General features: G+C 44.0%; 1 protein-coding gene across 2 annotated transcripts in view; it reads left to right on the top strand.

Annotated features, from left to right (window-relative positions):
• Positions 1–11,865, top strand: part of NABP2 (nucleic acid binding protein 2) — a 31,485-nt gene extending 19,620 nt beyond the window's left edge. For both annotated transcript variants that reach the window (XM_040425557.1, XM_040425558.1), the window contains exons 4-7: positions 6,611–6,682; positions 8,030–8,111; positions 8,189–8,252; positions 10,162–11,865. In XM_040425557.1, coding sequence (XP_040281491.1) covers positions 6,611–6,682; positions 8,030–8,111; positions 8,189–8,252; positions 10,162–10,340 — 397 coding nt within the window. In that variant the 3' untranslated portion in view covers positions 10,341–11,865. The remainder of the gene's footprint in view (positions 1–6,610; positions 6,683–8,029; positions 8,112–8,188; positions 8,253–10,161) is intronic.
• Positions 11,866–25,182: the final 13,317 nt, after the last annotated feature.

The raw sequence follows: 25,182 nt of genomic DNA, 5'->3' as shown, positions 1-25,182 counted from the left end.
GACCGCTGCCTATCCCTAGTAGACCTTGGTCCCATTTTTCCATGGATTTTATTACCGACCTACCGGGTTGAGGGTAAGTCGGTTGTGTGGGTAATTGTTGACAGGTTTAGCAAAATGGTTCATTTCATTCCTCTGTCAAAATTGCCCAATGCTAAAACCTTTAGCTCCTCTTTTCGTGAACCAGGTAATACGTCTACACGGAATTCCGGAGAACGTGGTTTCGAATGGAGGTGGTCAATTCGTCTCAAATTTTGGAGGGCCTTTTTGTCATAAATGTTCTATTTCTCTTCTTCCTCTTCTTCTTTTTTTTTTTTTTCTTCGGCCTTTCATTTTGAAACCAACGGTCAAATTGATCGTTTAAACCAGTCTCTGGAACAGTATTTGAGGTGTTGCGTCTCCGACAAGCAACATCTTTGGGTGAAACATTTGTCCTTGGCTGAATTCGCCATTAATAATCAAGTGAACTCTTCTACTGATATGTCTCTCTTCTTTTCTAATCTTGGATTTCATCAGCGATTTAGCTCATTCTCGCCATCTTCCTCATATTCCTGAAGCTGATTTTGGTAGTTAAAGAACTGGGACCAGGTTCAGACGAACCTGAGAAAAGCCCAGGAGGTTCAAAAGATTGATTCTGACAAAAGGCGTTCTAAAGGGGTGGATTTTGGGTTGGGAGACAAGGTGTGGTTATCCACCAAGAATTTGTGTCTTAAGATACCTTCGGGTAAATTAACCCTGTGTCTTTTAAGTTACTGTTACCTGACTCCTTTCATATTCATGTTTTTCACAAAGCTCTACTCAAAAAGTATGTGTTGCTCATGTCTCCTGCGCAGAAATCTCTGCCGCCAGTCGAGGTTGCAGGTCAACTAGAATACGAGGTTTCTAGAATCCTTGATATGAGAAAAGTAAGTAATTCTTTGCAATATCTAGTTCACTGGAAAGGTTTTGGTCCTGAAGAGAGGTCTTGGGTGCCAGCGAGTAAAATGCATGCTACGAGGTTGGTGAGGAGATTCCATTTGGCTCATCCGGAAAAACCGACACCAGGGATTATGGGTCATGTGACCCATCAATTACACCTATTAAAACGGGTAACCTGCTGACCACAGGTTGCCTGTGATTGGTCTTATTACCTCACTAGCGTTCTCTGCATGTGTGACTTTGTTTGACTTCAGCTTGTATTTGACCTTGACCTGGTGTTATCCCTTGTACTGACGATCTCTTAGCTCCTGACCTCGGCTTGTATTGACTTTGATTTTGTATTAACCCTTTGTGCCTGTGTTACCTCCTAGCTCTTGACCTCTGCTTCCAGTTGTTCCTGTTGTGGTACTTTCCCAGCCTGGGAAACTTTGCGCTTCTTTTTGTTCTGTCTTTGTCTTTTTGGTTTTCTTCCCTCGTTATTTTCTTCCTTTTAGGCCCCTGCACGTACGTAAGCTAGGGACTGCCGCCCAGTTGTACCCCGTAGGACGGACCACGCAAGTAGGTAGGGATAGAGAAGTGGGTGGAGTTTAGGACTGCACTTATCCCTACCTTTTCGTGACACTACGGTAGTTTATGCTGTCAATGAGCGAAAATGTATATTCTGACTGATTAAAATCTAATAGGTGCTAAGTAGTGTTCAGCGAACTTCTGTTTTAAGTTCGGCGTCTAAAGTTCGGCTTCCGGTTAGCGGAGAATCCCATAATGGATTCCGAATTCCGTTGTGGTCCGTGGTAGTGGAATCAATAATCGGCCATTATTGATTCCGCTACCACGGAATTCGGCATCCATATCGGGATTCTCCGCTAACCGGAAGCCGAACTTTAGACGCCGAACTTAAAACAGAAGTTCGCTCAACACTAGTGCTAAGTTATCGCCATTACTGTAGATTGTAACCAGTATCACTAGAGAAGTGGTCTGTATGTTTTACTCTATAGATCGCGTATGGACAGGGTGGGGACAGTGTAATATGTAAACTTTAGTGTTTATGGTGTGTTAGGTACAACTTATTTGGTGCTCTGATCTGGACACGGGTAAATGTCTGAGTCATGGCATCAATAAAATGACCAAATTTGGTACATGAGTGAGTGATCATCTTCTCACTCCTTTTCTGGAAAACAAAGTATAAATATATACCTCCTGACATCACAGCCTGCTGAAAGGTGGGAGGCGCTGCTTTATCCTGGCATATCTCGGGCTGTATATTAGTTAGAGCTATAACATCTCGGCTCTCTGTTTTACAACAAAACCAGGATCGCAACACTAGCTGTAAAAGATCGTGGGTTACAGCCCTTAGAAGTTGGGTTGGATGTAAGAGCTTTAGGTACATGCAGCTTTCATTGGGATCAGATTCTAAGGGCTCTAACTTGCAATGTATCGCCAGTAGTGTTCTAATCAAAAAACTTTAGCCTTAAAACAAGATTTGGCTTGCATCTCTAGCTGATGGACAGCCTGAGATTAACCCATATGAGATACGTTGTGGATACTGACGTACTGCCCTGCGAAAGACGTACAAGATACTTCCTTCCTTGGCAAGGAAAGAGTTAGGGGGTTATTTAATATTCTGAAATACACTTACAGCAGGTGTAAAATTGTGGAAGGGAAGTGGACGGGCCAGCAGGCCCATCTCGTTCATCATTTTCTATGCCTGTTTTAGGCGTAGAAAATGAATTAAATGTAAGACAGCTTGGAAGTTGTCTTACATTTAGAACTGGCGCTGGATGTGCCAACGTTATGGAGAGGCCTGCGCCTCTTCATAACTTCGGAGGAACTACCGCAAGCTATGAGCCTTTTATTAAGACCGGAGTCTAAAACGCTGTTGTTAGTAAATGTACCCCTTAATCTTTACTTAAACCCTTAATGACCGCCAATACATAGAGGTGCTGCATGGGTCTCCTGTGCTCTTTCTCGTATGAAAGCTTGGCTCCTGCTATAAAGGCCTGGACTGTCAGAATTGCTGTTTCGGCTCGTTTAACCCCTTAGCTGCCACAGTCAATAGCGATATCGAAGCGGTTACAGAAGGAGCGAACTCCCTCTGTCTCCATCAGCACTCCACGAATGAGATTGTGGGATGTCTGTGCATGGCAGACTGGAACATAGTGAAGGCCCCAACCCTGCCTGCAGTGCATCCTAGCAGGCTGTGCCTCTGTGGCACAGCCTGCTGGTAGGTGTCAGTATAGCACTGACCTACCATGGCTGTGCCTGTCTGGTATTTGTAGAGGGAACATTGACCAGTTTTATGTATGTCCCAGGACATTTTGGAACCAGTCCTACTGCCTTTTTTGACCTGGGGAAACTGTTCCAAGAAGATGGCACACTCCCGCACACTGCCTTTACTACACAATCTGCTCTTCAGGGTATCCAGCCGCTCCCCTGGTCAGCTCAATCGCCACATCTCTCTCCCATCGGAAGTGTCTTTCACCAGATAGATCTCCATACACAGCAGTCAACAACCACCTAAGCTGAACGATGGGTGCAACTTGAAATAGCCGAGATACCACAGGAGGATGTCCAAAGTCTGTGTGACTAACACCATGCCACAGGAGCTGCCTATATCACAGCAAGGGAGGTGCTGCCCTGTATTATATGCCTCAACATATAGCCTGCTCCAGACCCCAAACTAAAGGGTGCACCACCATGGTTGTGTGATCATTGACCAAGTACCACAAGCAGTTTATACATTGTCAATCTCAGCTCAACCACATTAAGTTCAGTAGTGTATTTTTCAGCTTAGTACCACATTCGTTGCTATAAATATTAAATTTTTTAGAAGCCATTGTTTAGCCTGTTTCTTTTAGCTTGTGTAATTTTTCATTAGTATAATAGGGAAGATGTAATTGGTGATAACGAATCACAAGTAATAGTTACCGTACTCCTTCAATAGTTGATGGCTGTTCCTCCCAACTACACCTATGCTCAGCTCTGCTGAGTATGCGTATGTTCTCCATGGGCAAACTATTGCCATACACTTTTGGCAGCAGTTTATCTCCTTTGAGAACAACAGGATTGTACATTGAAATTTAACATGCCTGACCCTTTTCTCTTACAACATCATCTGCCAACTTTGCGATAATGTGTAGAGAGGCAGGTACGGATCTGGCATGTGAGCTGCTGCAGCCAGTGGCTGTCTTCAACGGTGATGTGTCCCCAATCAGCACATCACACTTGGGGACAATGTTGTTGCTGAGGCCAGTCATCGGCTGCAGCAGCACATGTGACTCCGTCCATACCCTAGTTGAAAGTGAACAGGCCTGGGACTGGAAGATTGGAGAATAGCGCCAGAACAGGGAGCAGGTGAGTATGACATTTATTTATATTTTTATATATATACACTGCTCAAAAAAATAAAGGGAACACTTAAACAACACAATGTAACTCCAAGTCAATCACACTTCTGTGAAATCAAACTGTCCACTTAGGAAGCAACACTGAGTGACAATCAATTTCACATGCTATTGTGCAAATGGGATAGACAACAGGTGGAAATTATAGGCAATTAGCAAGACACCCCCAATAAAGGAGTGGTTCTGCAGGTGCTGACCACAGATCACTTCTCAGTTCCTATGCTTCCTGGCTGATGTTTTGGTCACTTTTGAATGCTGGTGGTGCTTTCACTCTAATGGTAGCATGAGACGGAGTCTACAACCCACACAAGTGGCTCAGGTAGTGCAGCTTATCCAGGATGGCACATCAATGCAAGCTGTGGCAAGAAGGTTTGCTGTGTCTGTCAGCGTAGTGTCCAGAGCATGGAGGCGCTACCAGGAGACAGGCCAGTACATCAGGAGACCTGGAGGAGGCCGTAGGAGGGCAACAAACCAGCAGCAGGACCGCTACCTCCGCCTTTGTGCAAGGAGGAACAGGAGGAGCACTGCCAGAGCCCTGCAAAATGACCTCCAGCAGGCCACAAATGTGCATGTGTCTGCTCAAACGGTCAGAAACAGACTCCATGAGGGTGATATGAGGGCCCGACATCCACAGGTCGGGGTTGTGCTTACAGCCCAACACCGTGCAGGACGTTTGGCATTTTCCAGAGAACACCAATATTGGCAAATTCGCCACTGGCGCCCTGTGCTCTTCACAGATGAAAGCAGGTTCACACTGAGCACATGTGACAGAGTCTTGAGACACCGTGGAGAACGTTCTGCTGCCTGCAACATCCTCCAGCATGACCGGTTTGGCATTGGGTCAGTAATGGTGTGGGGTGGCATTTCTTTGGAGGGCCGCACAGCCCTCCATGTGCTCGCCAGAGGTAGCCTGACTGCCATTAGGTACCGAGATGAGATCCTCAGACCCCTTGTGAGACCATATGCTGGTGCGGTTGGCCCTGGGTTCCTCCTAATGCAAGACAATGCTAGACCTCATGTGGCTGGAGTGTGTCAGCAGTTCCTGCAAGACGAAGGCATTGATGCTATGGACTGGCCCGTCCGTTCCCCAGACCTGAATCCAATTGAGCACATCTGGGACATCATGTCTCGCTCTATCCACCAACGTCACGTTGCACCACAAACTGTCCAGGAGTTGACAGATGCTTTAGTCCAGGTCTGGGAGGAGATCCCTCAGGAGACCGTCCGCCACCTCATCAGGAGCATGCACAGGCGTTGTAGGGAGGTCATACAGGCACGTGGAGGCCACACACACTACTGAGCCTCATTTTGACTTGTTTTAAGGACATTACATCAAAGTTGGATCAGCCTGTAGTGTGTTTTTCTACTTTAATTTTGAGGGTGACTCCAAATCCAGACCTCCATGGGGTGAAAAATTTGATTTCCTTTTTTTTTTTTTTTTTGTGATTTTGTTGTCAGCACATTCAACTATGTAAAGAACAAAGTATTTCAGAAGAATAGTTAATTAATTCAGATCTAGGATGTGTTATTTTTGTGTTCCCTTTATTTTTTTGAGCAGTGTGTGTGTATGTGTGTGTATGTATGTGTATATAATAAATATATATATATGTGTGTGTGTGTGTATATATGTATATATATATATATATATATATTATATAATTTTTTTTTTTTTTTTTTTTTAATTCTTCTCATTAGGTACCACATGCTGTGGGGCTAATTAAAGTGTCATGATACTGGAAAACCATTTTGTCATTATTTTTTGGGAGTGTTAAAGGGGCTGTCTCAGCGAATAGCATTTATCATGTAGAGAAAGTTAATACAAGGCTCTTACTAATGTATTGTGATTGTCCATATTGCTTCCTCTGTTGGCGGAATTCATTTTTACATCACATTGTACATGTTTCGTTTCCATGGATACGACCACCCTGTAATCCAGTAGTGGTGGCCATGCCTGCACACCATAGGAAAAAGCACTATCCTAAGTGCACTCCCACGGTCCCCGGAGGCCAATACTTTTTCCTATGGTGTGAAAGCACGACCACCACTGCTGGATTACAGTGTGTCCATGACCATGGAAACGAGCCGTGTATAATATGATGGAAAAATTTATCCAGCCAGCAAAGGAAGCAATATGGATAATCACAATACATTAGTAAGAGCCTTGTATTAACTTTCTCTACATAAATGCCACTTGCTGAAATGACACAACCCCTTTTAAGTTAATGTTTTGTGCCACTCATCAATGGATGTGTAGGAATATAGCTGTCTAAATGTTCTTTGATTTCTAATTTCAGGTATGCCTCTCTCTTCAAAGGCTGTCTCACTTTGTACACAGGTCGGGGAGGTGATCTGCAGAAGATTGGAGAGTAAGGAATATTACCGTACATGTGGATTTTATGGAACGCTGTCAGGAAGCCGTATTGAAATTCTTAGCACATTTTAATGGACACTTCCATCAACATCTTTTTATCACATATTAACAGCCTGAATGTGAAAATTGTACATAACTTGGGTGGACTGTTTTCTGAATATATATATTTTTTTTAAGTCACTCCATGTATTCTCCTTCCTGTCCTGGCTCTTTAACTTCCTCTCTGATTGGACTATTAGTACGTCAGATCGTCTCACTTAACTTTGTTGACTGCTACAGAAAAAATATATTTTGTAGTTGATTTTCAATGGCATACTACTGCCAAAATGAAAAATAAAATGCCAAAAATTCAAAAAAATTGTTTTCTATTAATATTGAGTTAAAAAATGCCCCATTCTGATGCAAATTTCCCTTTTTAAAGGTGTGTTTTTGTGGGTTGACTCATTGACTTATTGATACCATTTTAAGGTACATACGGCTTTTTGGTCACTTTTTATTTTATTTTTTATTTCATATTGGGGAGGGGAACAAAGTGACCCAAAAACTTTACTTTTTTTTTTTTTCCATTACAGTGTCTATTAGATGGGATAAATACTTTTATAATGTACTAGCCATTTTTGGACGTTGGGGCACTAGTTATGTTTCTTTTAATTGTTTGTTTATTTTTATATGCAAAAGGGGATGATTTGAATGTTTAAATGGGTATTTCCATCTTGGACATTGATGGAATATCCCAGCAATAAGCCATCAATGTCCCGACCTGCTCCTGTCTCCAGAATCTCCTGAAGTGAAGAGAGAACAGCCTCTCTTGATATGCCAATAGTGTCCCAAATTGGAATACCCCTTTAGTGTGTGTGTGGTGTTTTGTTTTTTTTTTTGTTCTTTTTTTTTTCTTTCTTTCTTTAATTTTTAGTCCCCAAGGGGACTTGAACCTGTAATTATTCGATCCCTTATACCTGTAATAGTATATTATTGTAGTCTATGGGAAATTTCTTCACTGCCTGTTAAACCTTGCTTGAGGAAGGGTTTAACAGGCAGTTTACTGTGGCAGTCCTGGCAGCCTTCACAAAGCCCCAGATCGCAGCCCCTCAATATTATTGTGGGGGGATGTAATCGGAGGGCAGAGGGAACCTTCTTTCTCACCATTGACCGCAGCACCAGAGAGGTTAAATTACCGGGATTGGAATCGTGGACCAGAATTTTGGGAATATTAAACTACAACATGCCCAATCCTTGTTTTCCTTGACCATAGACGCCGAAGGACATTTTCTTATGGCACACTGTTGGATTTTGAGACTATTTTGCCTTTTCATTAAATATACATTTATTTATGTTTTCTCAGATTTTGCATGGTTTATTCTGAAGTGCCTAACTTTAGTGAACCAAACCCTGAATATGTCTCCCAGCAATCCCAAAGCAAACAGGTAAGTGGGTTTTATGTTCCTCCAAGGTAATCTCTCTACTAATTTAATTGTTATAGTTGTCTTTTGAATTATTTCAGGCATCGGTTGAGAGCGGATCAGGAGCAACGAATCACAACTCCTCCAACACCACTCCTCCTCCAGGTAACGAAAAAATATTTTCTGCTTTTAGAACTCATTTGCATGGATGTATCTTCTAAATGTGTACATTAATATATTTTATGTCTGTATGAGCCCTATATACGGAGGTCTGATTATTCAGTGATGTTTCTGGTGTGCCTGGGGCATCCATATATCAGTTGTGTATTATTAATAATAATAATAATTTATTATTATTATTATTATTCCAGTCAAGCCTCCATAGCCTGACAGTGCCAGACAGAAAAACGCTGCATGCAGGGTCTATCTTTCTGGCACTGTTTTACATCCAGAATCAAGACAGGATTGGTTAAAAACTATGGGGCCAGTTCTGGAATTTTTGTACAATGCCAGAGGGAAAATGAACTGGATTGCAAAATGTATGTGAAGGGGCTTTTTCCCTGTAGGACTGCAGATTCTTCTGCTCAGGACAACACAAGTAACACTGTATTCATCACTCAACGGTCCTAATGTTTACTACTGAGCGCTTCAATAATGGAAGCGCTCATGAGTATTCGCATTATAAGATGCACTGACATTTTTTTCCCAAACAGCCAAACCAAATATCCATCCACAAACAGCTGTTTTGAGTTATTTGCCCCTAATTGGTACAGAGTAGGATTCTGGCTGGCTGAATAAGATGCCTTGGGTGCAGCTAAGGGGGTTACTAGCTCTTCTTTAAAAGAGACCAGCTGTGTACGGAGATTTACTGGTGGTGCTCTATTGTATGGGGTCACAAGGTGGCGCTAGAGAGATGGTTCTCTTTTCCTGTGAGATAGCTCTTTGCATTTTCCCATAGAGCATTGCCACTAAATCTCCATACACGGGTCGTCTCCTACATATTTGAAAATGCCTGGATGAATTGGCACTTATTACTGTAGCTAACACATGCCGCATCTCTTAAAGAGTATTTGTCTCAGATTTTTGGGGTGTAATCAGTATTACTGTATGATTTATTCCCGCGTGGAGATTTCGGGGATTATCTTTTACTTTCTAATGTCTTTGACCAATTACTCTGTAACTTTTAATTTGACTAGAATTAGGTCTCATGCACACAGTAGTATCCGTTTTGCTGATCAATAAAATACGGATGCGGTCCTGGTGCCGTCTGCATTTTTGTTTGCAGACCCATTGTTTTGTGTACATGGTCTGTTCTGCAAAAAGATAGACTTACGGATGCGGAAAGTACACAGATAACTCATACAGTCCGCAAAATGCGCATCCATTGAAGTCGATCAGCAAAAAATGCGGCTGCAACACGGACTGCATCTGTTTTGCAAATCTGTAATTTGCGGACTGCAAAACGGATACAGATGTATGCATGGGGCCTTGATATCCTTGTATAACATGTCCCCAGACATCAAAGTCTTATTGATGGAGGCAGCAGTCCCTTCAATCCCAAGAAGTCATTGTATAAGGTTACTTTCACACTAGCGGCACGGACCTCCGGCAGGCTGTTCCGTTGGGTGACCAGCCTGTCGGATCCGTCCTGCCGCTAGTGAACGTGTGCCCCCGGACTGCCACTCCGTTCCCATTGACTATAATGGGGGTGGAGGCACGGCGAGAGGCAGCCGGAATAAAACTACGACATGTCCAACGCTTAGTCCGGCAGCCTCTCTCCGTGTGCTGCCGTGCCTCCGCCGGAACTCCGCCCCCGCACCCATTATAGTCAATGGGGACGGAGCGGCAAGCCCAGGGGCACACGTTCACTAGCGGCAGGAGGGATCCAACAGGCTGTTCACCCGACGGAACAGCCTGCCGGAGGTCCGTGCTGCTAGTGTGAAAGTAGCCTAAATCTTTTAATTAAGAGGGTATCTATGTCATGAATTTGATATTTCTCTACCCTAAAACCCCTTTTTTAGTTAGAAAATACATTATGGGAATCATTCATAAATTATGTTAATTTTACTTCTAGCTTCAGAGCTACCAAACGGTAACGGAAACAACAACCAAGTTGGCGCTGTCCTCCAGCCTCCAGCAACTCCTCACCAGTCGAGTGGACGAATTACACGCAGCCAGCCCAACCACTTGCTCCCTGGAGCTCCAAACTCAGTCAGTAATGGCAAAGAGACACGGCGGACTGGGAAAAGATAGCGGACCTAATTCTTAGAAATGGTGACCAAAAACTGTCTTCTATTCTTCCCATCTTACACTCTGCTCCTAGTGTAAATCTGGAGAGAAGCCACATTTGTGTTTTACTCATCACTCGCCAGCAGAGGGCAGGATCTGGATGATGTTTTAATGGCGCCTCCTAGTGCGTTATATAACATGTCTGTAAGAAAGTGTTCTTACAATGTGAAAGATAAGTATCTCTATATAGTATTATAACCTGTGCAAGCAAAGCCCTAGGAAGTAGGGCTCGAGATGTGCACACTTGGCCCATGGTTTTAACATCAGGTCATTCATTTTATCATGAGACACTGGGCTTGGAATGGAAGTTGATGACACAAGTGGATGTATTCAAGGCATGTATAAACCTCCTTTATTCTGGCATCTGCTATTTTATGGTAGCCTTTTTTTTGTTTTATCCTATGTAACCTTTTTTTCATTGGGTTGCAATTCTTCTTTTATCTCTGTCTTTATTCCTTTTAATTCTCCTTGGGAGATTTATCAAAAGTGGTGTAAAGTAGAACTGACTTAGTTGCCCATTGCAATCAATCAGATTCCTCTCATTTTCCAAATGAACTCTGAAAAATGAAATGTGGACTTTGGTTGCTTTGGGCAACTAAGCCAGTTTTGATAATTGATGATAGTTTTACTAATTTGACAGCAGTTGCTGGATTAAAGGAACTTTACTGTAATGGCAGTATACGTCAGACATGGAGACTATGAATTGTGTTTTGAACAGTAGTATTTTTTTAATCTGTCTTTTAAATGTGATTCACATTTACCACATGTTATCAGGTTACTCCTACAAACGTTTGTCATGAAAATGTCCTTTGGTATACGACTTCTCAAAGGAAATATGTACGGTAATATAGAAAACTTGTCCGTGTAATTGCGCAATATGTGTGCTCCCCGCATCACGGATGCTGCGGTGCAGAACGGAGGCAAGGAACCCCACAGAAGCACTATGGAGTGCTTTCGTGGTGTTTCTGGGCATGCCTTGGCCCCGCAAAAAAATAGAACATGTTACATTTTTTATTTTTTTTTGCAGTGCGGACAGATCACTGATCCATTCAGGTGGAATAGGTCTCGATCCGTCCCCGCCGCTACATTGACGATGCCCGTGCATGAGTCCTTAATTGTGTTTTAATTTTGCTGTGATCATAATGTCAATTTTGACCCTGTAAATAAACTCTTATCCAGGAGGACAGAAAGCTGGCTAATATCACTTATTGGATGGCTGCCCAATAAGTCAATGTCTTTCCCACTGAATAGGACTTGGAAGAAAAAAGACCCATCCACAGACAGCTGTTGTGCCACGTTTCAGTGCAGAGTAGGGTACTGGTTTGGCATGTCAGGGGGCACTTCCTTTCCTGCATCTTTCGCTCACTGGGGTGTGTCCTTTCTCAGTTGGTGTCCATTCTGCTACAGCTCATTACCTGTAAGAGCTCATGCACACCTTTTCAGACGCCGGTCTTAATAAAGCCCCATAGCTGGTGGAGGATCCGCCAAAGTTATGAAGAGGCGCAGGCCTCTTCATAACGGTCTATTCACACATCCGTAGTGTATTGTGGATCCGCAATACACCCGGCCGACACCCTCATAGAACTGCCTATTCTTGTCCACAATTGCAGACAAGAATAGAACATGTTCTATTTATAATTAATTTTTTATTTTTTTGGGAGCCGTGGACGGGAAGATCAGGACCACGCTCTGGAAATGCGGATGCAGACAGCACAGAGTGTGCTGTCCGCATCTCTTCCGGCCCCATAGAGAATGAATAGGTCCAGATTAATTCAGCAACGTTGAGGAACGGATCTGGACCCATTCTACGAATGTGTGAATGGACCCTTACTTCGGCAGATCCAGCGCCAGTTCTAAATGTAAGCCAGCTCTCTTGCTAAATGATGGCCCATCTCCTTCCATGCCTGCACTTTTAGACCTAACCGATGCGCCATCTGCGCCTGAAATATGCCTAATTTAGGCGTACTTCAGATTAATAAATGACCCCCAATATCTTAAAACTAGAGCATTTTTGTAACAAAGTAAATTACAATAGTAAGGTTACATTCACATCTGCATTGGAGGCTCCATTCTGGGCCTCCGTCACAGAGTTTGTCAAAAATAGCGGAGAGAAAAGTCCTGCATGCAGGATATTTTTTATTTTTTTTTCCCTCCTCTAAAATTAGTTCTCCCAAACGGAAATCTGACTGATCCCAAGTTGCCTTTTTGTATCATAAAGTACATGTGAATGTGGTAAATCCTGACAACCCCATCATGTCACATGCACTGTGTAACAAATTGTTATATATACTACTGTGTCACATCCTACTGTGAATACAACGTTTCTGTCATATGTGATCATTTTTTGTGTCTTACTCAGCATATGTATGTCCTCTGTTTGCTTGGCTTTAATTCTAATGGAACTTTCAGTTTCTTTCAACATTAATTAGTTTACAGCCTATGAATGGGTTAATTGGTTAATAAAATGGCTGTGTTTTTATTTTTCTGCAGGTCTATAGTGGTTGGTTGATACTAAAGGGGGTCATCCAGGGCTCAATCACTGATGGACTGTCCTTAGATGATTATGCCTGGTACTGCAGCTCAGTCGCTCTTGAATATGACTGAACTACAGTATCAGACCGGGTTGCCCATACGGACAAGACATTGTGAGTGCATAAACATGAAGGGGATGTTTATTTTGCCTGCTGCAGGAACATCTATGGCTGTGTGATTCATCTTTTGGGGTAATTTTTCTCATGTCAGTACTTAACATGTATCTCCCAGCATAGCCAATGGCCTGGCTACTATCACACAGGTTTGGGGACAACCTTTCAGAGCACAATGCAGTACAGGAAGTGTGACGTAGAAGGAGGATAGTGGAACCCATTGTGTCTGAAAAGGTTTCAAAAGAATTTTCATATCCTTTAGGCCAGGGATGCTCAACCTGTGGCCCTCCAGATGTTGCAAAACTACAACTCCCACCATGCCCTGCTGTGGGCAAATAGCTGTAAGCTGTCTGGGCATCCTGGGAGTTGTAGTTTTGCAACAGCTGGAGGGCTGCAGGTTGGGCATTCCTGCTTTAGACCATCTCCACAGCACTGAATCTTTGCTGAGTCTGCACACTGCAAAAAGAAGTTGAGTTTATTAGACAATTTTAAATTGTATTTTATTTTGCTTAATGCCATTATTTTAATGTGACTAAGGCAGGCTTGAGGTTTCATATATAAAAGTTGGTCAAATATAACCCACTTACCTCCTTTCTTTTCTTTAACAATCTTTTACAGAACACTTTGAATAAACAAACTACTGTAGCATCATAAAAAAGAGGTGGCTACCTAGAGGAGCACAAATACATAGCACCTTTTGGGAGCAGAGATTTAGGAGTAAAATAATAAGTAATAACAGCATAAGAGGAAAAAAAAAACAGGGGAGATGAGTATGGTTCTGTAAGTTTAAACTTTTGCAGGGTAAGTTGTAGGTGGGCATAAGTGATACACATTTTTCAAAATTTATCATGGGTATTTATAAGAATGTTTGTAAGTAGTTAATCAAAAGTCTAGGCATCTTCGCCAAAGTGGACAGAGGGCTTCTTCCAGGCATGTGCAATCAGGCTGGATTATAAGAAGGGTTCCTATGGTGCGCACCACTGGACCTCCACCAAAATCAGCCCAGCCTCCTTATCTCAACCTCAGTGGGCTAATAGTGATACTGGTGAACTGCACTCTTCCTTGACTGCAGGGATGGTACATCTGTAAAGATGCTGCCTGCCCTGCATTACCAGTTAGTGGGTAGAAGCATAAAGGACCTGCTGTGACATCATGGTCACATGGCCATGAGTGCACAGGTCCTTTAAAAAGTGTTCTACAGTTAGAGACTGGAAAACGACTGCAGAGGAGGTAAGAGAGAAGTGTGCCTGGCAGCAATGATCCTCTACTGCTCCCCCACTGGCAGTGGCATTCCCTCCACTGACAGCAGCTTTCCCTCATCGCTCCCTCCCTGGCAGCAGCATTCACCCATGACTGCAATAGTCTTCCACTTTCAGCAACATTAGGGCTCATTCAGACAGCCATGACTGTTTTGCAGTCCACAAATTGCGGATCTGCATAACACTGATTGCGTTCCACATTTTGCGGACCGCTAACGGCCAACCCTATACAGAAAATGCCTATTCTTGTCTGCAATTGCGGACAAGAACAGGACATGCTCTATATTGTTTGTGGGGCCACGGCTGGCATGAGCTGCTGTCATAAGTGCCTTTCAACATGCCTGCATGCACCAAGTCCAAAGACTGAACACCTTAGATCTGAATGGAAGGACATTATAGGAGGGTACAGGAAATGAATCACATGGTTGCCCATTGGTTACACCACCAAACACTTCCAGTCAATTGAAAACTGAAGTTGTTACTACAGGTGGGGGACTGAGTTATGCACCACAACAAACCCATAGAGAAGCCTCGTAAGCTGTAGTGGAACTGGGTGACATTCCCTTATGAAGTTGTACAGCAGTCTCCCCCCCCCCCTTCGTTTATTAAACATTTTTCGATTTACATGTGAGAGTTTACTTTGAGATATTGCATAGATATCATTAAATTACATGAAAAAACAAGACATATTGTATATTATTGCACCAACTTATAGAGTACGAAACAAAACTGGCATACAGTACATGTGAAGAAAATTTAAGGAAAACAAAAAAAAGGAGGGGGGGGTGTGGAATGTATAGGTAATAAGTAATTCTCTCTTTCGCTCTACAAGTGCAGAGGGACCAAATCTGCAAAAACCTGTCCCCGGTTCCCTGCGATATTGCCATATGGTATTCTAAGGTGCGTATCTCTTGGATACGAGAATAAAAATTCACCCTAGATGGAGGAGTAGTTTTCTTCCGGAAAAGTGCTATCGGACATTTTTGCTGCAGTAAGTAGGTGGAGGAGCAGCCTGGAGACGGGACCTCTCATACCTCTAGGTGGTACATTTAACAGGCATGTCAGTGGATCCAACACCTCTGAATACCGTAGGATTTCTCCTATTACAGAGGCCACCATATTCCCGGAAGGGCAACACTAAAGGACATTCCCAGAAAATGTGATAGATTGATGCGCCATTAGCCAAGCATCTCCAGCAAACATTAGGAATACTCCTATTCAAATTGTGCAGCACCTCCGGGGTAGGACACCAATGCATCAACAATTTTAGTTGGTTTTCTTTGTAGGTTACACAAGATGAACTAGTAAAAGCACTCGACCATATCACGCTCCAAAGATCTAGTGGGATTTGCCTATTTAGCCACTTTTCCCACTTTCTCATATATAAATGTCCTTATCCTATTAGATAGCTCTTGGAAGAGAGCAGATCATATATGTCAGAAATAAGACCTTTAGCTGATGGACCTCTTAGACATATTTTCTCAAATGGGGCAAGGGGGGTTATTAGTCTAAAGACAGTGACCAAGTGGCAGTAATGGGTTATTTGTTGATGGTGGAGGGGAAACCATAATTACTTTGTAGTTCTGTAAACGATAAGAGACCATTTGTGAGAGGGTTCCGCAGGTCATGAAATTGATAAAGTCCTCTTTCAATCCAGGGACCAGCCATGACTGAGTCACTGCTATTATGTGGAGTGAATAGAAACTGCGTAAGGGAGGAATGTAAAGTGGAGAGGTTAAATTTAATCTCGCAGGTTAACCAGAAGTTTCTAGTGAATATCATGGGGCCTAGTAAGTTCTGAGGCCTGATATTAGCTGGACACCCCCATATCATAGCACTCATGTGAGTCGGTGCTAGCCATAACCGTTCTGCTTCCATCCATTTATTAAAAGAATGGAGAGTAGTCCAAGAAGCTAGGTGTCTAAGATGTGTGGCATAATAGTAGAGGGTTATTTCCGGTAATGAAGGGCCACCCTGAGTTTTAGAGGTCAGGACCAACTTGGCAATTCGGTGTCGTTTATTGTTCCATTCAAATGTGAGAAAGGCCGATTTGGATTTGGCGTAGAATCCCTGCCGGCACTCTAACTGGGAGCGTCTCAAATAAATAAAGGAATTTAGGCAAAACTGACATCTTAATTGCTGCTATGCGGCCTAATAAAGATATGTGCAGGGATTTCCACTTATTAAAAAGTGTGTTGACATTGGCTATTACTAGGGGGAAGTTTGCTCCATATAGAGCAGGGTAAGTAGAAGTAATATGAACCCCTAAGTATTTTATAGAACGATTCTGCCAGGAGTAGTAAAGCGTTTAAAGTTTGTGGTGAGATTCTGTTTTTGTATTGTTTATTTTGTATCCTAAAAGTCTACTATATTCAGCGATAGTTGCATGTAGATTAGGAAGTGAAATGATTGGGTTTGTTAGTGTTAAAAGAAATCATCTGCAAATAAAGATATGGTAAAGAATCTGTCTTTTATTTGGATGCCCCAGATGTCTAGGTTTGCGTGGGTCCGAGCAGCTAGGGGCTCAATACTCAGTACGTAGAGAAGCGGGGATAGGGGACAGCCTTGCCGAGTTCAATTTTTAATATGGAACACAGAGGAGCATGCATGGGGTAGATTGACACGAGCTGCAGGAGCCGAATAAAGCCCTCTGAGTGCTTGTAGGAATGAGCCTTTAAACCCAAATCTCTGTAGCGTATGGAACATAAAAGACCAGTTCAGACGGTCAAAAGCCTTTTCTGCGTCAAGGCTGAGAAGCAGAGCCTCAGTCGACTTCTTATTGACCGTGTCAATCAGCCGTCTTGTATTATTCCCCGCCTATCTGAACCGAACAAACCCCACCTGATCTTTGTGGATCAGCTGGGGGAGCCAGCAGTTCAGACGATTAGCAAACAATTTAGTAAAGATCTTAAAATGTGAGTTCAGCAGACTAATTGGACGGTAGCTGGCACACTCTAAAAGATTCTTTCCTGGTTTAGGTATTACTGTTATAATGGATTGGACCATGGTCTGTGGTATAGGTTCTCCTGACAGGAAGGAGTTGAACAGGGAAACCATATGTGGAAGCAAGATCTCATCATACGTTTTATAGTAATGATATGTGAGGCCAACAGGCCCTGGCGCTTTTTTTCCTGGCAGGTTCCGTATTATCTCCCTCAGCTCCTCCAATGTAATCTGCCTATTGAGGTATGATAAGGCCTCTGGAGGCAGAGTAGGCAAGGCACAGTCAGATAGTTCTCTAACGCTTGGGATCTAGCCTCTGGGTCGTTGAGAAGCTCTGAAGGGAGGGAATAGAGGGAGGCATAATATGAGTGAAAAACGTCAGCAATCTTTTCCGGATCGAAATATCGAGTGCCAAGTGGATCCTTAATAACCCGGAGGTAGATTCGGTTTCGCGTTCGCGTAGCTGTTTTGCTAATCTGTGAGGTTTATTACCAAATTCGAAGAAACGTTGCCTAGAGTATCTCAGGAGCTTTTCGGTTTCATTAAGTGAGTGGCTTTTTAATTGGTTTCTAAGGTCGAGAATCTTCCATAAAAGGTGTTTTGAAGGTCGGAAGCCAGATCTCGTTCGGCCTGGTGCAAGTCCATCAGACACAGTCTATGGTGACTATCTCTATCTTTTTTTAACCCTAGAGGCTGTTGAGTAGAGATGGCTTTGCGGTTCGCCCAGCGGTCGTTTCATGGCGAACTTTGCTTGTTCGCGGTTCGGCGAACATATGGCGATGTCCGCCAGCGCCCTATTCTTTTACATTGTGAAGAACTTTGACCCATGACACATCATCACGTGGAACAGGACAGCCAATTGAGACGTTTCAGCACATGGACATGCCCCCCTACCTTATAAATAAACCCGATCTGGCCGCCATTTTACATTCAGTCTTTTGCCAGTGTAGGGAGAGGTTGCTGTGTGGCGCAGGGACAGACTGTTAGAGACACCAAACACTAGCCAATAGGGCCACAAAAGTCCTTTTAAGGACTGGTATAGGTGTGCTATCGATAGGTGTGACGTACTGAGGGGTGTAATATACTTATAATATACTTTCTAACATAGAAAGTATATTATAGTGCATTTGTATTGTGCAGCAGTTGTGTGCGGTTCTGCGATACTGCAGCTACACAGTGTGACAAATGCTATTGGAACAAATAATTTCTACTGGTGTGATATACCAGTTGCCCCCCCAAAAAACTGATTCAATCAGGGGTGTTATATACCAATAATATACTTACTATATAGTGCATTTAGGTAGTGCAGCATTTGTTTGCGGTTTTGCTGCGTTACCGCAGCTACACAGAGTGACAAACGCTATTGGAACAAAGAATTTCAACTGGTGTGATCTACCAGTTGCCCCCAGCCCAAGGAGGGTGGTCCCCGCTGTTGTTGCCTACTCCAAGATCTCGAATGTCAGTGGTGGTGAAGTTGACGATGATGATGTATTGATGGATGTCACGTGGTTGCCCACAAGAGCGGAAGGGAGTTCAGAGAGAGAGATGGAGCAGCAGATGGGGAGGAGAAGCAGGCAGAAGTTACAGTGCACAGGAGGCAAAAAGCAGACTGCTAATGTATCTGGAACGAGCCATGCACCATGCACGGTCACATCTGGCGCTCCCAGGACGCCGGCACATGGCTCCGCAGTGTGGGCTTTTTTTTAACATATCCACTGCTGACAATAGTGTTGCCAGCTGCAGCCTGTCAACGCATAAGTTGCAGTAAGCCCAACACTCCCCTCGGGACGACCGCCTTAAGAAGGCACCCGGCCTCGTCGCGTTCATCTGGCAAAAGGCAGGCTTCCGTGGCCCAAATGTTTAAGCGTAAAAAGATGATGCCGGATAACCCTCTTGCCCAACGGCTGACCGCTGGCTTGTTGGAACTGCTAGTACACCAACTACTGCCATATAAACTGGTGGACTCTAAACCCTTAAGAAAATTTGTGGCCATTGGCACACCGCAATGGAAGGTCCCCAGAAGAAAATATTTCTCCCAGAAGGGCATCCCGGAGCTATATGGCCACGTTCAGCGGCAAGTGAATGTATCTCTGGCACACAGTGTCGGTGCCAAGATGCATCTGACCAGGCCAGGAAAATCTCTGGGCATTTTAGAAGATCTTACATGTTCATGGCTCGCCTTGCTGACGTTCAGTGGCGACACCACTTGCCCGTCAGACGTCTGATTTGTGACAGCCCGACGCGCTGGAACTCTACCTTGTATATGCTTGATAGGCTGCTCCAGTAGAAACGTACAGTTAACGACTACCTGTACGAACTCTAAGGCAGGACAGGTTCTGGGGAGCTTTGTTTTTTTTTTTTCACTGTGCCAGTGGCTGCTCATGCGCGACGCATGCAGACATCTGTGGCCATTTGATGAGATCACCAAACTGCAGCCAGGGCGCAATCAGTGACATTTTACCTTACGCCTTCTTTCTGGAGCGTGCATTGCGTCGTGTCATTGATCAAGCCGTCGAGAAGCGGGAGCAGGAAGATGAGAAAGTCGCAATGCTGGATGAATTCCCAGGGGGGCTACTCCATCTGAGACAAGTCAACAGGAGTCTGAAGAGGAGTCAGAGATGGATGGTGCCGAGGCAGAGGAGGAGCAAGAAGAGCATGCTTTAAACTTTTCTGGGATCCCTGGTGTTGTCCATGGCTGGGGGGAGGAGACCGAGGATGACATTCTCCTGGGCTATGAGCAGGCGTCAGGCCACTCCACTGCTTCCAGTTTAGTCCAAATGGGGGCCTTCATGCTGCAGTGTTTGAAGAAGGACCCCCGTATAAAAAGCATAATGGGCAAGGACCAGTATTGGGTGGCAACGTACTTAAACCCCCGGTACAAACACAAACACAAAATGGCGGACATGTTACCAGCATCACAGAGGGCTGTCAGAATGCATCACTTCCAGTCCTTACTTCAAGAAATGCTGCATTCTGCTTTTGCGGGCGCTGGCAGAAGAAATTTACACTCACAGAGAAACAGTTGCGGGTACCAATCCAACAGCGCATGCAAGAAGAGGGCGGTTTGAAGATGTGCTGGTCACTTCGGATATGAGATCATTCTTGCAAGCAACCCATCGACAGCCGCCCTCCAGATCCAGCCTCAGGGAACGCCTAGACTGACAGGTGTCCGACTACATCAGGTTAATGGCCGATGTGGACGCTCTGAGAAGCGAGGAACCCCTGGACTACTGGGTGTGCTTGACCTGTGGCCAGAGCTGGCACAATTTGCCATGGAACTCTTGGCTTGCCCCTCGTCGAGTGTCCTGTCCGAAAGGACGTTCAGCGCAGCAGGGGGGGGATCATGACCGAAAAGCGCACTCACCTAGCTCACGACAGTGTGGACTACCTCACATTTCTAAAAATGAATGAGGCATGGATCTCGGAGGAATTCAACACATGTGACCATGTTTAATTGAATTTCCTCATGACAGCTCACAAATATCCGCCACCACCCAGAACAAATAATGGTCCCTGTCTTAGGTAAATACAGCGGCATGAAAAGGCTTTTTCTGTCCATTGAATGCCTAATGTTTTGGGCCTCGGAGGAATTCAACACCTGTGACGACCACGTGTTTCTACTTTTATCATTAGGGTTTTTTTCAAGAGGGGGGATTTCGTTAGCCATGTTTTTAATCCAATTTTATATTTTTAGTTCTTTTAAACATGTATTTGACCTGTATTTGTACTGGCCTTCAGTAAAATTGATATCCATTGACCGTCTAATCTAGCCACATAAGCAATTGATCTTTTCTGTATGGTGAATGCATAATTGTTGGGGCCTGTAATACACTGGCCTGTAGTAAAATTGATATCCAATGACCGTGTAATCTACCTCTAGCCACATACTTACTTGTTCTTTTCTGTACGCTGAATGCATAGTTTTTGGGGCTTGTAGTACACTGGCCTGCTGTAAAATTGATATCTAATGACCGTGTAATCTAGCCTCACACTTACTTGTTCTTTTCTGTACGATGAATGAATAATTGTTGCAGCCTCGGAGGAATTCAACACCAGTGACAACCACGTGTTATCAAATTTCAACTATTATCGTTAGGGTTTTTTTTCAAGAGGGGGGATTTCGTTACCCATGTTTTTAATCCAATTAAATATTTTTTGTTCTTTTAAACATATGTATTTGACCTATATTTGTACTGGCCTGCAGTAAAATTGATATCCATTGACCGTGTAATATACCTCCGGCCACATAATCACTTGATCTTTTATGTCCGGTGAATGCCTAATGTTCTGGGCCTGTAGTCCAGTGGCCTACAGTAAAAATTTTATCCATTGACCGCATAATGTACCTTGAGCCACATAATCAGAATTTCTTTTATGTCAGGTTAATGCCTAATTTTTAAGGCCCATACTCCCGTGGCCTAAAATTAAAAATTTTCTAGGCTCCAACAGGGCACATTTAAGAGAATTTCCCTTTTAAGACACATAAAAATGTCCCCTGATTAAGACACATTTTTTGTTGGAATTTTTGTCATTGATCCCCATCTAGTATGTCACTGTCCATGTTGTGGGACTATTTGACTATTTGTGCACTTCTACTAAGTATTTGGCGGCTGCAAATATGAGCTGAAGGTTTTTTAGGTTCTGTATTAGTATATCCGCGCAGGCTAGTGGTGACAATACATGCAGACAGTGTGCATCATTTCCTTCCAAATTCCCTACAATTCGCATATAGAGTCGCACAGGTCTCCTACCTCACACTGTTGCTCTCTCTGATTCCTTCCTGCGAATATGCGCTGGGAGCTCGTTGCGTTTTTTTTTAGGTTTGCCTGCCATTAAAGTAATTGGGGCCTGCCGCAAACTTGCGGTTCACGAACATTTGTTCGCGCGTTCGTGAACCGTCCCAGCCGATGTTCGTCCATCACTACTGTTGAGATACAACATCCTCGGAAGACTGCCTTGTGGGCCTCCCATAGTATCCCCAGTGAGGATATTGATGATTTGTTAATCTGGAAGTAATTGATTAAGTGAGCTCTCAGTTCCTCCCGCGCAGCTACATTAGTCAGAAGGGTTTCATTTGGACGCCAGTGAGTACGTTTCAGAGGGTGAGCCGCCAAATTCAATTCTACGCTTAGGGGGCGTGGTCTGACCAGGTCATCGGGCCCAGCATGGCTGAGGACATTAACCGAAGGGTCAGGATATTACCAAAGAAAAAGTCAAGTCTAGTGTGCGTTTGGTGCGGATGGGAAAAGAATGAATTCTAGATAACAGTAGGGTTATCTATTCACCATAGATCGTAAAGGTAGTGGGAATGTATAAGTTTACGAAAGCTCCTAGCCAGACGGGAGCAAGTTTGGGAAGGAGTGGAGCGTATGACAAATCTATCAGACGTTTCAGAAAAATGGACATTAAAATCCCCGCCCAGTATTAAAGCAGAATTATGATATGTCCTCAAGGTTTTTACAAAACAGAGGAGAGAGAAAAGAGATTTGGCCTGAATTAGAAGAGATGATGTTGCACAGAGTTAGTTTCATGCCAGATAGGGTGCCATCAATAATGAGATAGCGTCCACATGTGTCTGCCTTTGGGCTCGTTCACACGAACGTTTTTTGCGTTCCGTATATGGACCGTTTTTTGCGTTCCGTATACAGTCCGTATATGGAACTATTTATTCCTATGGGTCCGCAAAAAAAACGGAATGTACTCCGTGAGCATTCCGTTTCCGTATGTCCGTAATTCCGTTCCGCTAGATTTTGAGTCTTGTCCTATTCTTGTCCGCAAATCACGGTCCGTGGCTCCATTCAAGTCAATGGGTCCGCAAAAAAAACAGATGGCATACGGAAATGCATATGTATGTCTTCCATATCCATTCCGTTTTTTGTGGAACCATCTATTGAAAATGTTATGCCCAGCCCAATTTATTCTTTGTAATTACTGTATATGCCATACGGAAAAACGGAACCGAAACAGAAACAAAAAACGGAACAACGGATCCGGAAAAAACGGCCCGCAAAACACTGAAAAAGCCATACGGTCGTGTGAAAGAGGCCTTTATCTTTTCAATTTGTAAAGGACATGATTTAGCTATTAATATAGCAACTCCTGCCGTTTTGGTTGGGGCGTTCGCCACGCAAGATGTAGGGAACTAGTGTTTTGCAAACTGCAGTGACCCCGTCCCAGAAAGATGTGTCTCTTAGAGAAATATTATCTCCGCCTTAGACCTACGCATTTCTTGGAGGGCAAGTCTCCGTTCCATCCCTTTAACATTTAAGGATAAAAACTTAACCATACTGACCAAGAGAGTATCTCAACCGAAAATGATGAGGGGGTTTATGTTCAGCATTCGGTGTACCAGGTCTCAACGGGTCTGCCTCCAGGCCGCCACCTCCCCCCCCCCCCCCGTTGACCTCCCAGCCATGTGGACTGGGATAAAAAAAGAACCTCTGGAGAGCAAAGGAGAGAGTCAGACATAAGGTAGGATAAATCATAAGAATGAAGAATACATAACATATAAAAAAAATCCCTGAGTAAAACCCATACTATAGGGTATAGCAAAAGGAACATTCTGAAGCATATCATTACTAATTTTCTCAGCATAGGGTTTCAGTTGTAGTCTAAAGCTAAGGCCCTGAAACAAAGCAGGCCAAAGACTACCAATAAGACTTGCATTGGGAACATGGCGGGAGCCAGGGAGAGTACAACTAGAGCCGTGCCTAGCAAGACTCCACAAAACTGAGGCAAAATGTAAACCCTCAACAATAGGGAAGGAAGGCGAGGCTAGTGAGGTAATCACAGGGAAAGAAAAACAAATGCTACTCAGGCGACCGTCCCATGATCGCGCAGAGATTCTGAGCATCTGATGTTTCTGAATGCAGCTTTCAATGGGCTGTTGTCGATGATCTCAGACGGTGCTTGCGTGGGCCCACTGTGGTCCAAGTCGGCGGGAGCGGAGGAAGATCTGTCGGGGTCTCCCAGTCAGGTAATGATGGAGGTTGAATGCCCAGGTGTGCGCAGAATTCATGCAGATCCTCAGGTGCCCTCAAAATTGCTGTAGAGCCATTTTTCGATAGGGAATAGCATTCTGGCGAAGTAAATCAAGTAAAGGTTGCTGGAGGGTTATCCATGATGGGTCTTGGAAAATGGATACTTGTGCGCCTTTGAAGTCAAGGTTACGGAGGGAGCAGGCTTTAAACATTATATCCTCCTTCAGGGTAAAGTCATTAACATAGCATATTATATCTCACGGTAGTCCTCCCATACTTTTAGGTCGTAGGGCCCTATGGGCCTGGTCCATTTTGATGGGTTGGGTTACTGGACGTCCCAAGATAGTATTGAAAAGGTGCTGTAGTATTGCAGGGACATCTTCGCTGTCTTGAGATTCAGGAACCCCTCTCACCCTTATATTGTGGCGTCCTCTACATACCGCTGTAGGTCACGCAGGAGAAGAGACTGCTCAGACGTGTGGTCTTGGACATGTATGACTGATCTGGCAGCATTGTGATCTTCTAGCTGATTAAGACAGGCCTATAGTTTGGACATCTTTTCGGATAGCCGCTAGTCAGTGACTGATGTATCCTGGAGGTCAGCGCTGTTCTTGGGGACCTTTACCAACCTTTTCTTCCCCATATTAGTGAGGGGTGAGCAAATTTAAAGCTTGTTGGAGCTTGCTGGCTACGGAGCTCAGGGATCAAGCGTCTCGCACCATCGGCTTTCGCCCATGCCCCCCGTAGAGCAGTCCTTGATGTGAAACCTGAAGGGAATTGAGGGATTTTAAGACGGTGCACAGAAATAATTCACACACCAGAACCCACCTTCACCAAAGCCCCAACAGCAGAAGTCACCCCTCTGGATGAAAACTGTGGTTGTTCCCCCAAGAAAGACCAGAGACATTGGAGAAGAGAGAGGGGTCTCCTGTGCCACCAACACTGCAAATGTGTTTCAGTTTATCAATATAGCTGGGAT

This window comes from Bufo bufo, chromosome 3 (genome assembly GCF_905171765.1).
Source record: "Bufo bufo chromosome 3, aBufBuf1.1, whole genome shotgun sequence".
Classification (NCBI taxonomy): Eukaryota; Metazoa; Chordata; class Amphibia; order Anura; family Bufonidae; genus Bufo; species Bufo bufo.
This window is presented reverse-complemented; position numbering and strand designations above follow the sequence as displayed.